Source organism: Drosophila innubila, assembly GCF_004354385.1.
Source record: "Drosophila innubila isolate TH190305 chromosome 2L unlocalized genomic scaffold, UK_Dinn_1.0 4_B_2L, whole genome shotgun sequence".
In the NCBI taxonomy this organism is placed as follows: domain Eukaryota; kingdom Metazoa; phylum Arthropoda; class Insecta; order Diptera; family Drosophilidae; genus Drosophila; species Drosophila innubila.
The window spans coordinates 1,431,013-1,448,481 of record NW_022995372.1 but is presented as its reverse complement, the minus strand read 5'-3'; the positions used below and the strand labels follow the sequence as shown (position 1 = coordinate 1,448,481).

General features: G+C 32.9%; 3 protein-coding genes and 1 long non-coding RNA gene across 6 annotated transcripts; 2 read left to right on the top strand and 2 right to left on the bottom strand.

Moving 5' to 3' along the window:
- Positions 1–10,762: 10,762 nt before the first annotated feature.
- On the bottom strand, positions 10,763–11,558 carry LOC117781189. Of its 2 annotated transcripts, none has more exons than XM_034617940.1 (2): positions 11,101–11,558; positions 10,763–11,050 (listed from the first exon to the last, which is right to left on the bottom strand). In XM_034617940.1, exons 1-2 carry the CDS (start codon positions 11,495–11,497, stop codon positions 10,779–10,781), a joined length of 669 nt encoding a protein of 222 aa, XP_034473831.1. In that variant the 5' UTR covers positions 11,498–11,558; the 3' UTR covers positions 10,763–10,778. The 2 variants fall into 2 exon arrangements, with proteins under 2 accessions (XP_034473831.1, XP_034473832.1); XM_034617941.1 differs by having other exon boundaries at positions 10,763–11,046.
- Positions 11,559–11,879: 321 nt separating this feature from the next.
- LOC117781177 lies at positions 11,880–12,840 on the top strand. The gene is made up of 3 exons (XM_034617920.1): positions 11,880–12,126; positions 12,188–12,332; positions 12,759–12,840. The coding sequence occupies exons 1-3, from the start codon at positions 11,920–11,922 to the stop codon at positions 12,818–12,820; spliced, it is 414 nt and encodes a 137-aa protein (XP_034473811.1). The 5' UTR covers positions 11,880–11,919; the 3' UTR covers positions 12,821–12,840.
- Positions 12,841–15,217: 2,377 nt separating this feature from the next.
- On the top strand, positions 15,218–17,235 carry LOC117781048. Of its 2 annotated transcripts, none has more exons than XM_034617766.1 (3): positions 15,218–15,428; positions 15,490–15,634; positions 17,166–17,235. In XM_034617766.1, the coding sequence occupies exons 1-3, from the start codon at positions 15,222–15,224 to the stop codon at positions 17,201–17,203; spliced, it is 390 nt and encodes a 129-aa protein (XP_034473657.1). In that variant the 5' UTR covers positions 15,218–15,221; the 3' UTR covers positions 17,204–17,235. The 2 variants fall into 2 exon arrangements, with proteins under 2 accessions (XP_034473657.1, XP_034473656.1); XM_034617765.1 differs by lacking the exon at positions 17,166–17,235 and adding an exon at positions 15,692–15,854.
- Positions 15,979–16,422, bottom strand: LOC117781049. The gene is made up of 2 exons (XR_004617137.1): positions 16,167–16,422; positions 15,979–16,108 (listed from the first exon to the last, which is right to left on the bottom strand). It is a non-coding gene; the product is annotated as an uncharacterized LOC117781049 (long non-coding RNA).
- Positions 17,236–17,469: the final 234 nt, after the last annotated feature.

Below are 17,469 nucleotides of genomic sequence, written 5' to 3'. Positions count from 1 at the left end.
GATTCAAGTCCAAGTCAATATTTGTGCAAAATGTGCGAAATGAGGTTATGTGATGCAATCTGTGTGAACTTGCAACACGCTTATGAGTGTCTTTGTCTACCTTCCTCCCTCCCTTTCTCCCCCTCACTCTCTCTTTCTCTCCTTCGATCTGTGTGCAATTTGTGGTGTGCTTAGAGTTGTGGCACGAAAAATGGGTTACAATTGCTTTTTTATATGCAGGCCAACAAACTCGAGAGCAGCTTTAAGGTCAGCGGAATCAACAAATTGCATTACATACAGTTAGTCAGGAAAGTGTGTTGACAAAATTGAAATTCACATAATTGTTTATAATTTAAAAAAATTGTTCAACTCGCTGAGAAATATTTTTCTTTTTGTTTAACTAAAATAATATAAAAACAAGGGGAAAGGCTAGAGTCGAGATCCCGACCATTATTTCAATATATATATAAAAGTACTTTAAAGAAATAACTACCTAATAAAAGCTACTGCATACTTTTAGGTGATTGTACTGAAATAATAACTTTATTAATAACTTTGCTTAGCTATTAATCCCGTTCTACTTGTCCGATCTTGCTGCGGTTAACTGAGATCATAGATGATATTAATAAGAACTTTATTTACCATAAAAACAGTATTATCTTAAAAACTGTGGGTGTGTTGGTTTTTCGCGATTTGTGGGGACGGAAAGGTGCATGGCTTAAATTTGAAACAAACTTGATCTGCATGGGGTCTATAGAAATCTGTGTGCCAAATTTGGTTACTCTATCTCTTGCATTTAGAGTCTGTGGGTGTAAGTTTGGTATCTCTATCTCTTATAGTCCCTAAGCGCTAGGCACTCAGATGGACGGACGGACGGACGGACAGACAGACGGACAGACACACATGGTTATATCGACTCGGCTATTGATGCTGATCAAGAATATATATACTTTATGGAGTCGGAGATGCCTCCTTCTCCCTGTTAAATACATTCCAACGAACACAATACACCCTTTTACCTATTTTTCAAGTAACAGTTCAAGTAACGTATAAAAATGAAATAGTTTTAGATTGAAAATAAATTTGAAGTAGATTGAAGAGCTGCATTTGAAATGAGCCTATTTTTTAGTCGCTGTCATGTACACATAAATATAATCAAAGTAAACTAATCGAATCTTAAATAGTTGCTCTTCGACAACTTTCCACTCATTATGAATGCCAGCAGAGCTGACAGTTATCCCTTTGAGTCAGTGAGGAGGAGGAGGTGGAACATGATGAGGATCATCAGTGCATCTCAATCGGAGCTTTCCACTTTCCATCTAATCGCAATATAAAATGCAAACATTGTATGGTTATGACCAGCCTTATATGATATCAATTAGGTATAAAGTTGGCTAAGTATGGAGCGTGGAGAGGCCATTAGCAGATCGCATCTATTAGATGGGGGAAAAAGAGTTGTGGCTTTTGGGGTTTTAGGCTTTAGGTTTGGCCTAGCTACATATGTCAACACCATGAACTTGAAACTCTAGAGTCTAGACGGTTGCCGGTTTGCCAGTTGCCTTGTTGCCTGTTTTGCCAAGTTGGCTAAAAGCATTTTGTATTCTAATTAGATTGTCAACGGCACGACAACAACCTCATTTTGTCTCAAAAGATTTGCATTAGCGCCAACTGCACTCTCCACTCTACACTCTTCACTCTCCACTTTCAACGCTCGACTTCTGCTGCGGTTCGGTTCGGTTTCGGAGACAAAAATCTGCATAAAGCTTGACTTTGGGGGCAGGTTTGAAGTTCATTAACATGCACAGGTTAATTACCATTGTCTTTGTTGTTGTTGTTGCAGCAAGGAAATGAGCCATTAGAAAAAAAGAGGCTCAGAGCGCCGCAGTAGCCAAAGAGACGATAAAATGGCTAAAAGCATACATAAAAAAACATCAGAAAAAAAATAAGTAAGAGCGCTGCAGTTGAGCTGCTCGAATTTTAGATGCCCAGTAACCGTATTGTTCAGCAATTCGATAAAAATTACTATAATTAAAATAAAATTATAACTACAAAAAATAAAAAATAAAAAAACTTAAATAATGAGACAAGTTGTTCTGTTAAGAAACATTTTTAGTATATTTGTTATTTGTTCAATTTTGTCAAATATTTGCAGAAAGTTAAACTTTAATTGAAAAATAAAGATTTAAAATAAATGAAAAAGCAATAACTTTAAATATTTCTTATATATATAAATATTTATGTATTTTTAAACTATAAGAAGCCGACACAAGAATATATGTACATAAAAATTACAAATTAAAATTTAAAAAATATTTTTATTAAAAGTTTTAAATTGAAAAAGAAAATAATTGGGACAATATTTGTTGAAAGGGTTGGGGAAAACACAATCAGACAAGACAATCAAGACAAAACTGAGAATAATTATTCTAGATTAGTTAAATAATAGAATGATCTCTGTTTATTAACCGATTAAGATTAAATTTTTAGTAAACCTTCTCAAAGCATGTCTTAAAACTCTAGGCTGTAACTTTTAAATTGTTACTGATATTTGATTTCATCTCATTTACAAAGGCAACGGGGGACGTGAAAAAAATACTTGATCTGCGTGCCAAACAAGGAGTATTGTCTACAAATTTGGAAGCTCTAACACTAATAGTCTCTGAGATCTAAGTGTTTAAGCCCATAAGCCTGTGTACATTTTGAGTACTGGGCCTGAAACAGAAAAAAAAAAGAAAACAACACAAAGACACATGTAAAGTGTCTGTCTGTGTGTTGGTTGTGTGTGGGGGGACTGTGACAAATGTGCATGAAGTTGAACGTGCTTTTTGTTTGCCTGCAACATGCAAAATGTGGCACTGATAAGCCGGCAACGGTGGCAACGCTGGCAACGCCAAATGCCACTGAAGTCATCCCGTTTGCCGCAGCAGCAGCAAAGTAGCAAAGCAGCGGTAAATGAGCAACAGGCAACAGGCTGTGGAGACACCATGAGGCACGATCATTAAAACAAAAGCGGCGACAATAGCCACAGCCGGAGTCACAACAACAACAACAGCAACAAGCCATCACTGACAAGCCATGACCAAAGAGCCAAAGTTACAACACTTACAGAAATATATGCTATTTCAAAAATATATAGGTCCGTTCTTAAATTCACACCATTTTGCTCTTACTTTTTTAAGGTTGCTGAGTACTAAAGTTCTTAAATAAAATATGAATCGATTTGAATTTTAAAATTCTGACTGTCCATTTCCTTGACAGCTAGATGATATTATAGTCCGATTTCATAAAAACTTAGTCAGCATATATAAGACCATGACAAATACAACATCTGTGAGTTTGGTTGAGATACCTCCAGAAACAACAGGGTTATTGCATGCTAACGTGTTTAAGATTTTGTAAATACTAAAAATAGTTTGTTTCGAGAGGAAAATTAAGGGCAGGACTTTTCTGTACTTAAACTTATATGTTTAGATATTTTTTAAGATGTATTTCTTTTTGTTTTTGAAGGGCTAAGTAGGACGTTTGATCCCAGAAGTTCCGAAAGTGTTGACAGATTTGAATTAATTCCAAAACATACTTAAAGTAACGCAGAAAAATTTAATTTTTTTAAGATTTACGGGATTGCGAAAAGCAAATACAATTTTTTACTTAGTTTTAAATATTTGGAACTATGTTAGCTTTTATAGATCGTTTGTACTCCATTAGAATACTTCCTATTTGAGTACTGAAATCTGGATTTTTCTGAGTGTGGATGCAAGTTGGCCGTTGCAAGCTGCCAGCTTGCCTCTTGGTGTTGGATTGCCTTAAACGATCCGCGTGAATAACTAATTTCAATGGAAGCTGCTTGCTGCCTGCACACGCGCGCCTCTTAACATTTATCACCCACCATCGGCCATGGCCAGGAGCCAGCAAGAAGGAGGCAGCATCCCTATCCCCACCCCATCCTTATCACCCTCTCATCCTCCCATCTTCCCATGCAACATACAACAGACAATGCAACAGTTTTTATGCGGCAAAATGCAAGAACCCAGAACCGTAAAAATTGTTACTAGACTAAAAAGGAGTGCGTAGGACAGGCAACGCATTCGACATTGGGTCTAATGAGCAGGCGAAGGAGAAATAAAAAATAAACTGAAAAGCTTCTTAAAAACAAAAACAACCTGAAAAAACTGAACAAGCCCATAAAAAGCATCGAAAAAAGAGAGGACTTCAAAAGCGATTAGACGACATGCATCAAATTGTGTTCATTAGAATACAAGATTATAATCGAAAGATTGCATTGAAAAGATTAATATTGAAAGCTCTATTGTTTCAGCACTAAGCTTTAAGCACTTTTCTTTAATAAAGCAGCTTTTAGCAAGCTGAAATAAACTTAATTTGGATTGTAAGAAGCTTATATGTTATAGAGGTTAAAGTTGCAGCTTAAGAATGCTTAAATTCAAATATATAATACTAATAGAAGCTGTAACTCATTTTTTTTATTTAGTATTAAGAGTATTTATCTTAGGCGAATTCAAAAAGTTTTTCCATAATTTAACAAAAGTGTGAATGGATATTATTTATTCTGCCCAAAGCTTTAATGTGCTTTCGCACAGGTTTCTTGTTGAATGAAATTTAGGTATTTCAAAAACTTTCCGATTTAAGCATGAAATGTTTTAATAACATTTGAATAATCCAGCTTTCGTGTGATTTCAAAGCACTTTAAATAATTTTTAATTAATAAAGGGATCATAGTAATTATATAATTTAGCTATTAGCTTTCAGGTGCTTTTTAAGGTCTTTTCGTAATTGTTTGTATGTTGCATTGATGCACTTGTTCAGTCAACTTACTTGAAATATCATTGTGAACCGCAATTGTTAAATTTTTGAGCGATCAACACTCCAATACATCCAACAACAAGTCTTAAAGCTTAAGCGAAGCCTCACACAAAAACAAAAAAAATAATAAAATTATTGCGCCCTTTAAGCATGTCTCAAAAAGCCAACTTGTTACAGGCCCCAACTCTTAACCTATTGCAACGGTTGGTTTAACTGGGCCCACACTCAGCTCATGTACCAGGAACTCACAGCACGTGCAGCGGGGAGAAGAAGAGAAATAGCTGACAAGAGACAGAAGACAAGAGACAAGAGACAGACACACATCAAGCTAATTAAGCATACTTCAATAAAGAGGAAAAAAAACACACACACACAAAAGCGTTATAGAAAACGTGGGCTAAACAGCACACATGAAGTTGGAGTTGGGATTGGGATTGGAGTTAAAGTTGGAGACGGAGCTAAAGTTGGAGCACCCACAGAGCGTGGCACGCGATAATCAATCAAATGCCATTAAAGCCAAACGTTTTTCAAAACTGAATTTCCGAAAGAAAAAAGAAATGGTAAGAAAAGAAAAGAAAAAAAAGAGAGACAATGAATCAAAGTAGAAAGCATTTCATCAGAAGTAGCATACGTACCAAGTAACGTGGCCCAAAGGAGTGGTAAATATCATCTACGCATACAAGACAAGTTAAAGATCAAACATCGAGAAATATGGAAGATGTACACTGAAAAAATAAAGATAACATAAGAAAATGTATAACTTAATATTATTGTATTTGCTTTTAAAATTCCATAATTTATATTTAAGACAGCTTCAAATATAAACCAAATAAAAAGTAACAAATATGTTATCAAAATCAATATTAATTATTTAATTTTTTTTAAATTATCAATTGGTTCTAACATGTCTTTATATCAAAGATTTTATACATACTTTACTATACTATAATATTTAGAAAAATTAGACTTCTTAACTGGTTCTAGCTTGTATGTACTTTTTGGTGTTTTTACTCAGGAATTATCTCTACAAAACGCTTTATCTATTTAGTAGTTTACTATTAATAATAATAATAATTAATTTTTTTATAACCAGTAAATAAATAAAATCTTAGTAAATACATCTGATTTTACACATTCATGCACTGACAGAAAAATCAAGAACTTTTGTACTTGAATCAAGAATTTGCGGTGTCAAAAGCCATCCAATCCCGAAAATTCTAAATTAAGAACGAAACTCTAAATTTATGAAATTCTGTACATTCTTCATATCAAGAGCGTTCGGATAACTCAAGCATGTTTTGGGATTATTTTAAGATTAATATGGTCTCGACATGACTCCAAAATACTTAATTTTAGACTGTTTTTTAGTAAAATTGGGATAAGTTTGCACTAGATTTAAGTATATTGCACACTTAATTCAAGTCTCTTAAACTATTTAACTGAGTACAAAACCATATTAAAATAAAAACATCAAATGAGCATTGTACAACAAAATAAAATTATAAAATTATTATTTTCATAAATCATCATTAGTAAGTGAAGGCTGACCAAAGAAAGTATCCTGTCAAATATAGTTTTCAAATTAAGATTTAATTTTATTATTGTTATTAAGTCCAATTTTTTAAGTTGTTTTTTTTCTCTGTGTAGTAGTAGAGAGAATAAAAAACGAGTAAAACAATAAAACAAGATCAATAAGAGCACGAATTTGAGCTTGAGACAAGTATGGCTAACACACGGTTGCAATTGCAGATGATTGACGGAATTAGAATATGAAATCGTGCGGGCAAACTTCCCCTCCCCCAACCACTCACCCTCCCACTTTCCCACTCTCCCCTCCCCATTCCACCATTTATATAGCTCACTCCCTATATTATTAAATGACCCAGTTAAGGCCCAGTGTTTGGGCCTTGAGAGTGAAAAGTGAAGGCGTTGCACAGCTTGAAGAATGTCGCAACAATCTGAAGACTGAAGACTGTAGACTGAATCTGAAGACTTGCTCAGAGTTTGGCAAATGCAAATTTGTTAGCTGCACTCGATGGTGGTGCAACTTTCTAAATGAAATTCCAATCACATCAGGCCATCTCGCTTGCACAGCCCGCCTATGCGGCCATCTCGCTCTCGCTGCATGTGTGTGGAAAATTAAAGAAATAATTTCAAGCGAAAATATACAAATTGATTGTCACCTGGCAGGCGAACGGATTTGTTTTCCATTTTTTCAACTAAATCAATGTGCTGACGTTTATAAAACACCTTTCTCTTAGCCATGGCTAATACGTGAACATTTTAGACCACTGTACCTTCCCCCCAGTTCCAACCCAACCCGAAGTTCCCTTACCGATCTCGACTGACATTGGGCCCAAGTCAAGTCAAGTTGGGCCTCAATTAGAGACGCGTCCGCAAATTGCTGAGCACTTTTATTGTCGCCAGTTGTGGCGTCTCCAATTGCCTTGAGGCTACACACTTGCTCGAGAAAGTGTTTTGACAAAATTCAAAATTTATTTATCTTATTTATTTATTAATACACAAAAAAAAAAATTAATTTAATTATTTATAATTTAACTAAAAACTAAATTTTGAATTAATAATTATTAATAAACTAAAGCACGCTTTAACTTGCATAAAATAATTATCTTTTATGATCTTTATAAAATTTATCATTTTCTTATTCTTGTCCATGTTTCTTAGAACAATTTAAAAAATATGATAAATAATTTACAACGAAATTTTTTAATTAATACATCAAACTTTCCTGGCTAGCTTTATACATATTACTATTCATTTTTATTGTAGTCCGTCTGTTCTATTTATAAAAAAAAACTTAATTGAAATCTGTATTTTTTTAAGTGCTATGTTCAAAAACAAAAAGTGAATTTTAATTGATACTTATATTTACGATTTAAAAAAAAAATTATTAATTTTAAAAAATTTTTTAATCTTAATCCTAAACTTTTTTGTTATATTTCTTATTTTATTATTCTTGTCTATAATTCTTAGAACAAGCTAAAAAAAAAAGGAAAATAATTTTCATCGAATTTAATTTGCTTAACAAATTTGAGTTGGTCAGTACTTATTTTTACAAAGATAATAAACACAAATATGGGAAATTTCTGATTATGTCAGAGCACTTTCTTGACCAACTGTAGGTAAGTTGTGTGGCTTGGCATTTTGTCGCGACGCCTTTGCCACAAAACTTGCACCACTCGATTGTCAATTGTGATCAACCGCGTAATTGTCTTTGACAAGTTACGCAGACTGCAATTCGACTTGTTGGCATTTTGTTTGACTTGGATTAAGTTTAAGTGCAGGGCTTAAGATGCCGCACATTCTCATCTAAACGATCATCTTTGTTGTGCAGTATTTTTTTTCCTTCTGCCTTTACCTATTTGTCTACTTGTTAACCTTGCATTTAACTATCACATGTTAACCAGCTTTATCAATGTTTTGTACTCAAAACAATCAATACAAAAGTAGCAATTATCTGATTTAAATAGACCCAAACGTATGCTAATAATTTATTGAATTCAAGTCGAATTTTAAATACTTTCTACTCTATCAATTTAGTAGTTTACTAATTAAATGTGTAAATTATATTAAATAATAAATATTCAATTTAACAATAATAATAATTGTAAGCAGTGGATAATAAACGTAGTTAATACATCTGATTTTAAAAATTCATTTATTTACAATTTAAATCAAGGCTGCAAACCACCAACATTTTTTTAAAGGTTCGGTTCGATGGTTCGAACTATGGTTCGATCAAGACTTAGGTTCGGTTCGCAAACCGGTTTATATAACTCCCAAATCCAAGGTTTGGGCTCGAACCTTGGTTCAATTTTATTTTAACTATTTTTATAACTTTCTTAAGGCCATACAAATTGATGCAAACTGGAGAGGAATCTTTTGGTATATCATCTTAAGTTGCAGTAATTTTCAGCTCATTTGATAATGACAACTTTTCCCCAATTGACAACAATTTTACTGGCTTCTTTTATGTCGATCACTGAGACATTCGCAAGGCAGACAAATGTTTGGCTTAATTCACACACACACACTCTCACTTGCATTTGAGGGCAATTTGAGCATGCAAAATGATTTTATTGATGTCCAGAAAGACACTGGGAAAACTGCTCGTTCCAAGTTGCAGTCACTTCGTCATGTCCCAAGTCCAAAAGTTGTTCCCCAGGCGATTTCTTGTGCACTTTTCTACCAAATATTAGCACACAATTCGAATTTTGCATGCAACGTTGGCAGGTTGTAAATTTTTACGAGTGCAAGTGGCGAGTTTTTCCCCAACATCCCGCTGACTTCCCTTCGGGCCGTTTAAATGCATCCACATCTGGAGTCCACATCTGGCCATGACCATTGACAGCTGCAGGCAGACATTCATTCAGCTTTCAGCTTTCACCTGTTGTCTGCAGTTATGTAAAGTCTACTGTCAAATTAATGCTGATTTATATGTGGTCTCTAATGTGCGCTTTATATGAACAAACCATTCGTATAGTTAGGACATTAGTTGACTTAAATATCTGTATATAAGGAAAGGGCACTTATCCAGACATTTTAATCTTTCACTTTTTATTATCTCCATAGTTAGTATAAGACAAATCTTATAGTTAACTTGATTCTGAAACGCTTTATTTCGTCATTTAAATTTAATTAAAATCCATAAAAATGAATTTGTTCTTTAGATCTGGGCTGCAACATTAATGCTAAGGGTCCCCCCTTTGAAATTTTAAAAATTCAAAATTTTATAAAATTGTAATCTTGCTATTTTAAAGGTCTAAAAAACTTCAAACTGTCATAACTTTGTTAAATCTGGATCGATTTTAAGCGGAATATCATTTTGTTTATAATTTGGCCCCTTTATTCTTTCTGCATTTAAATTTTATTAAATTTAAAAAATAATATTTTCCCTCTAGATCTTGGTTTCGGTTTTCGGGTAAAGGGTCCCCCCTTTGAAATTTTGAAAATTCAAAATTTTAAATCACAAGTTTTCACTTTGAATCAACTTCTTATGTCGAAATTAGTATAAAACCCCACTTTAAACTTGATTCTGACACCTTTCATTTTTTTGTAAAAAATCATGTGAAACTTGACAAATATTTTGAATTGTAAAGTTGCTAGATCAAAGGTCTGCTCGACTTCAATCCGCCATTACTTTGTCAAAACTAAACTGATTTTCGAATAGAATGTCATTTTGATCATGATTTGTCCTCTAAATTTATTCTCAAGTTAAAATTAATTAAATTCGTTTAAAAAAAATTTCACTTTTTATATTGAATTTGTAGTTTAAAGGGACCGATCTAAGTCCCTTATAGGAAACTTAGAATCAAGAGTAAAACACTTTTCCAAGCATTAACATATTAAAACTAAGCTCTGTAAGCTCAGTCATATTTTTTAATTTACACGAGAAAACTGAGATGAACACTGCAGCTATCGAAGGCATAGAAATTAATGTGTTGCCAAGGGAAAAATGTGGCTGGAACACAGCTTTTGTTTTAAAAAGAACCCTCTCTTGTCTACTTTCATTTGCATCTCTGTCTTACATATTTCCATCTCTCTCATTGGAAAAGACTTTCGTCTAAAAGCATTTCTTCATAATACACAACATGACAGGCAATTTGTTGTAGTTGTCGTTGGTTTTTTTAGTGTTGTTGGTGTTTTACATAGTGTTGTGATCATGTGTGTTTCGATATCATTAAATACCCATTAAAAACTCACGTCACTTTCACTACCGAAGCGCATTCCTAAAATTCCACTTGAATCTAAATTAATGATAAGCAAATGCATTGTAATTTGCAGGGGAATTGCTAATTTAATTAAATTAAATACAGTATGTTATCTAGAATTTCCTTATAATTCAAATTAACTCCTCACATTTCGATTTTTATTAAATTATTATATATATTTATATCCACTATTACTGTCCACTATCATATTTTTTCTAATCTATAATATATTATTATTATATTTTTCTGTTAATTTTTAAAATAAGTTCTAAAGTTTTGTAACTTGTGTCGATTAAGTAGAAAGGATGTTCTCGATTTGGGAACTACGAATGCGTTAATCCAACACTGATGCATAACATGGTAATTATACATGCCATTATTGTGTACTTCCTTCGTTTGTCCTGATCGAAAGGACATTGCACTTTCGGAACTTGAGGTGTAGAGAAGTCGCCTTGTCGGTGTCTTAATACACTGCACTCCCCTTGAGCATCTTTTCGCACTTTGTTCATCGCTGAACCTATCTGAAAGTTGTTATCTCAATTCTGAATTTTTAAGGTATTTAAACATTTACCAAGGCGTTTAATACGCGACTTTGTCACAAATTTGGAGCTTTTTTTTATAAGACCCTTCAGTGTGGCTGCTTTATCACTACTAGAACTGAGAAGGGTCCTGGCAGGAAGTAGTACATCCAAAGAATTTTTCTGGTTCCTTGTTTTCTCAATTTCAGCTTCAGATTCTAAATCTGTTCTTTTCTGCGTCTTGCGATTCATTTTCTCCTGTCTTTTTGTGAAAATAATTTGATTTTTTTTCAATTTATCGGCAATTTTCTGATTTATGCTACTGCGACGATGACCGCCAGGTGGCGTTTGATACTCAAGGTTCTCGTGCTCCAACATATCCTGTATTAATTGTGGCGTCAAAGGTATCAGACGTTGATTGGGATTACGTACACGTTCCCTGGGAAACATAATCACATTAATTTTGATACGTTTAATTTGGAAAAGGTTAAAAATTAAGAAATAGACGCAAAAATCAGAGCCTCAAATGATACGAGTTGTCCAACACAGAAAAGAGACTTAACAGATAAAAGGATCTAGTGGAAAAAGTGAAACTCAAAACATATTTGCCTTTTTAAAATATTAAGTTTTTAAATATTTATTTTATTTTAAAGTCCTCTTTTGTAAAAAAATATTTCAACATTTTATTAAGATCTTAATATATGTATGACAATAGAATGGAAAATCTTACAATTTTTGGTCCTTAATTATTAACTTAAAATTATTTATCTTTTTCTAAAGATCTAAGTTGGTATAGTAATATTGAATTAGTTTAGTCATTATTGTCAAAATTTTCGATCAACCTATTTATAATTTGTATTTTTGTTTCAATTATGATTATTTTGAGGAAGTTCTGTTGTTGCGTACCCCTACGACAGGGTTGCCTTATCTTGGGTTACTATTACATTATCTTGGGCTTCCTCAATGTGTACTTTATGATGATCTACTTGGATTTTTGCGCACGCCTTAAAAAACTCTGGTTCCTACACGATGAAGTCAGCATTATTGCTGGCGTTTTACTCCTGGCTTCCTCTCATAACGTGAGTTCACTTCTATGCTATAAGGCGATACAGATTAATCTACATCTAATATCATCGACAGCCGGAAAATTTAACATTTTTACTTCCCATACATATGTTCGTAAAACTGGCGGCTTTAATTATTGAACTAATATTTTATCTGCTATTGGCCAGTTCCAATGATTTGAATACTATAACGGCTATATATTCCTTTATTTCCATTTTTGGTAAGTTTTTTAAAGCGAGGCTGCAAACCGGCACTGAACCTATTTTTAAGCAGCTCGAACCGAATAGTTTAGCCCTTGAACCCGAACGTGAATCGAACCGAACTTTTTTGAATAAAAGGCTCGGTTCGAAAATCAAATAATTACATAAATTTTCTTTTACTTTGGATAAAAATAATTCAATATAAAAATTTAAAATTTTGAATTATTTTTAAATTAAAAATGTAATTGTTTTAATTAATTCAATTAAAATATTTTGTTGTATTAAATTGAACAAAAGTTCGAACCCAAACCTTGGGCTTAAGTTCTTAAGTCTTGCTCTATGGTTTGAACCGCCTAACCGAAACCTTACCAAAATGCACTGGTTTGCAGCCTTGTTTGAACATGAATATTTCTTTGATGATTCGCTAAATTAAAATTAATCCACAGCTACTGTATATTGTCTGCTCGTGGTTTTCTCATTTTTTCAGATTTTGGATCAGCAGTCGTAATGTCATTAGAGGCAGACCTAGAGAGAGAGAAAGAGAGGAGAGACGCTGCTTATCTTGGCCAAAACGGTAGTTGGTTCGTCCAGCATTAGAGTTAATCACAGCGTGTAGCATTTTGTGCCGTGATTAAACGCAAATTTATTAGCCAAAAGTTGCGCAATTGGTCGCCAAATCCAAATGCAGTTCCAGCGCATAAATCGTGCCAATTGTCACCAGGCTCCAACTGCAACTTCAGCTCCAGTTTCAGTTTCAGCTTCAGCTTGAAGCTTAAGATTCCGCTTCAGCTTTTGGGCTGACTTCGGCTTAATTATCGGCGCACCGTTGCGCTACATGCGTGCTAATTGAGTGCGGTCCAGTGACCAGTAAGCAGTGACCAGTAACCAATAACCAGTAACCAGTGAAAAGTCACCAGTGACCAACTGACCAACTGAGCTGGCGACGCGGACATGGACATGGACTTGGACATGAACGTGGACATGGACATGGATATGGACGCCACGTCCTGCTATGATAACAACAACGCGACGACAAACGCACGCTGTGCCCAAAATGAAATTATGCTGCAATCTCCAATTGACACTAGAGCTGCACAATTTTATTTTATTTCTTCCTTTTCTCACGTGACACGCAACACTTTAATTCTTCAATTTATTTTCTATTTTTATAAAGAAAACTATGTAGTTGTGTACTTTTATGTAAATTAGCCTTCTAAAAATAATGAAATATTCAGAGCATTTATTTTTTCTACCATTTATTTGGTTTGCCTAAAGAAGAGCTCGGGAAAATAGTAATTGATTTTTTAAATTTTCATAGCTTAGATAAAATGTTTCTCTGTTCTAATATCACTTTAATAGTTTTTATATAAGAACTCCATTTAATATACAAATTTCTTAAAATTTTTTCCCTTTTTTCAAATATGTAAAACCAATTTTTTTAAATTGACAAATATAATAATATTGAAATTTGTACTAAAATATTAAAAATGAATATTTTTTAAGAACTCATTAGCAGTTTTTTTTATTTTATGCACAATTATTTTCCCACTAATTTTAAATATTTGCATCGTTTTAAAAAACATGAAAGTGTTTATAAATGGGTCTATACATTTAAAATTAATATTTATCTAGTAATTTATTAAGGTGTTTGTAATTTATTCACAATTAAATGCTCACTCTTTTTAAATATGAGCATTTATTTTTTTCTACATTTTTTGTGTACAAATTCAATCCACAAATTAAGGCCTAAAATATTTATTTAAAAAATATTTATTTAAGTATCAATATAGTTAAAACTGTATTAATACATAAAAAAAAATGTTGAATAGCTTATAAATTATTTGGTTATATTATTTTCAAAGCCGTATATAAAATTTTCTTAATAAAATTTAAAAAATTTGTAAAAAATCCAAATATTTTTATAATATTTTATGCTTTGACAATAAGTTCGTGTCACGCGTGTTTATGCACATCTCTAAATCTCAAGTGCTTAGTGCTCGATGATCGCTGTTCAAGTGCCCGTTGGCTGTTCACCGATCACTGATCACCGATCGGGGGGCTTAATTAATTTCGTTGATTAATTGAAAGTGCGCCTTGGATTTTTCATTTCGTATTTTTTTTCTGTTTTTGGCTGTTTTTCTTAATGTTTATTCGTTTTGGCAGTGCAAAGTTGAAGGCAAGTATGAGAAATTGGAGAATCATTTCAGTATTTCGGTATTTCGGTATTCGGTAGTATGTTGAGGGCGTTGCCAGTGCCAACCCTTTGGTCCATTACTCTTAGCCGACCGATTCAATTCAATTCGATTCAAGTCGAGTCGTTTCGATTATGGCCAAAAGTTATGACTGACCGCAGGGTAAGGGCCGAAAATTCAACTGTAGTTACAATTACAATTATAATGTGAGTGTAGTCAATAAATTATTCGTATACGCTTACTAAATTGTTTTTTAGACTTATGTTATGGTACGTATATCTCTTATATATTTATAATAAAAGGTAATTCGATATTCTATATAGACAAATATATTTATATATATATATATATGTAAGTTACTGTTAAGTATTGAAAAAGTCAATATCAATTTATGATGACATTACCTCTAGATATATTAAAATAATGTTATTTTAAGAAATTATATTATTCTCCCTATCTTAAATCATGTAGATAAAATGTCTTGATTTTAAATATTTAAAATTGTGTTTAAATTAAAAATAATATAAAAATAATATTGATTGGCTTATAAAAAGAGTGATTGATTTAAATAGATCTCTCTTAAACTAACAGTTTTCTAAGTTTAAAATCCAAAAAGATAAAGACTTCAAGAACTATATCCCAGACTACATAATAGATCTCAGTAAGAACAAGTTAGTCAAGTCAATATTGTCAAAATTATCGATAAACTATTATAACATGATCATATTTGAAAAGTTCCTCTTTTGCTTGCCCCTACGACAGGGTTGCCTTATCATGGGCTATTTTCTAATCATTCAAGGCTTCGCCGATGTCTTTGCTATGATGATGATAATGTCTTATTGTCCACGCCTCAAAAAGCTTTGGTTCCTTAAAGATCAGATCAACATTGTTGCTGGCATTCTGCTACTAGCATCCACTCATAGTGTGAGTTCTCCTAAAATCCATTAAAAGATATTGTTTAATCTGTTTCCCATAATTTCGACAGCCTGATAATTTAGCATTTTTAGTCCCTATACATATTTTTGTAAAACTTACTGGTTTGATTATTGAATTATTATTCTATCTGCTGTTGGCCAGTTTCGACGACTTGGGCGACAAAATGACAGTATATTCTTTCACGTCCATTATTGGTAAGTTACATAGTAAATATTTGTTGGATGATTTGATTGATTCACATAGATCTACAGTTACTGTGTACTGTCTTCTCGTGACTTACTCATTTTTCCAGAAGTTGAATCAGCAGTCATAAATGTTGACAGAACATATCAAATTGATCGCCAAATCCGAATCCATCACATAAATCTTAGTCCCTGTTAGATATATAGGGACAGTATTATTTATTTTAATATATATTTGCTGTACTTATGTAATTTAATATATAATACTGTTCCTATATTATTATTATATATTAATATCCCTTATTGAATGTATTCTTCACGGTAAATTACATGAATAATCGCATTAGCCACAACAATAAAAAGAAAAGTTTTGATTTTATTATTTAAATAATTTTTTATTTACAACTTTTTAATTTTTGGCTTAGTTCTTGACGAAATTGAGGATATCAGATATCAAAATATTATTTGGAGCCTTCATGATGTTCTCTATAATAATGTACAGATTTAGAGAAACATTTTAATAGAATATTAAATAAATATTTACCGACTATTCCTATGAGTTTCATCTTGGTCTGGCTTCTTTTCGACGCGACATTTGCAATTGCAGCAGAATAAATTGCATTTGGTCGTAGCACAACAAGGTGTGGGAATTGTCTCATCCGGACATATATATTTAGTTGGACGACAGCAATCTGCTTTCGTCTCCCACGATTGCATAAATAGCACTAAAAGTTGCAGTAGCAACAAAGCCAGCCACTTGTTGGACATTTAGAAGAGTTTCACAGAGTTTTTAGCAACTGAATAATTGAAGAGAAAACACAGCTTCTTTTATAGCGCATTACAGTGTGTCAAATTAATTGTTACCTGTAATGCAAATTAACTATAACTTATCCGAAACATCATAATTATGCAAACCGAAAAATTACACTACACTCGAGCGTGCTCAATTGAGAAAATCCCGGTACTATAAATGTATGAATACATCCATGTCCATCATTGTCATTAAGAATCTATGAAAATCAGGTAGCTATTAATAAGCAAAAATATAATTTATTAAATATTCAATAGAATTTTTGGAAATCAAGGATCTTGTCAAAAATATTTTTTTTAATATTTTAATATTCATATTTAATATTTAATAATTAATATTAATATTTTAACATTCAAAAAGAAAGTGCTTCATTTTGTTAAAATAAATATCTAAAATTCTTAGTCACTAGTTTAATAATTTTATTATTCAAGCAAAGTTTAGTTTAGTCTTAAATTATTCCATCCGCAATTTTTGTTTACTTTTTGGCTGCTAAACCTACTTAAAAATCAGTGCTCAATTGACCTCTTATTATATGGCCAATATTATTTTTTAAGTCATTATTTCTTATTGTTTATTTTGAATACTTTGGTTTTATGATCAATACGGTCGTATTTATTGCATGCGGCATGAGAGTCTGTGATTAATTAGCTAAACTCGAAAGTTGCAACACACGCGAATTTAGGACTTGCTGTGGCAACAATAACGATTGTGTTTTTGTTGTTGTTGTTGCAGTTGCAATCAGAGCAGAAGCAAATGCAAAAATGCATTGACAGAAGCCACGCACCGCCGACAAGTGAATGGCACAAGTAGCGACAGGTAGCCCCCAATTCCAGCTGCAGCTATACCTATAACTTCGATTCCAAGTCGATTTCCAAGTGTTAACCCAACGTAGGTGGCACTTGGACACTTTTTGAAATGGACGCCCGTTGGCCAATTGTGAAAACTGGCCAATTGACTAACTGGCCAAGTGTCAAACTTGCCAAATTGGAAACGAAGTTACGATGCGGCTGCCGATTTGTTTATGTTGCATGGCCAA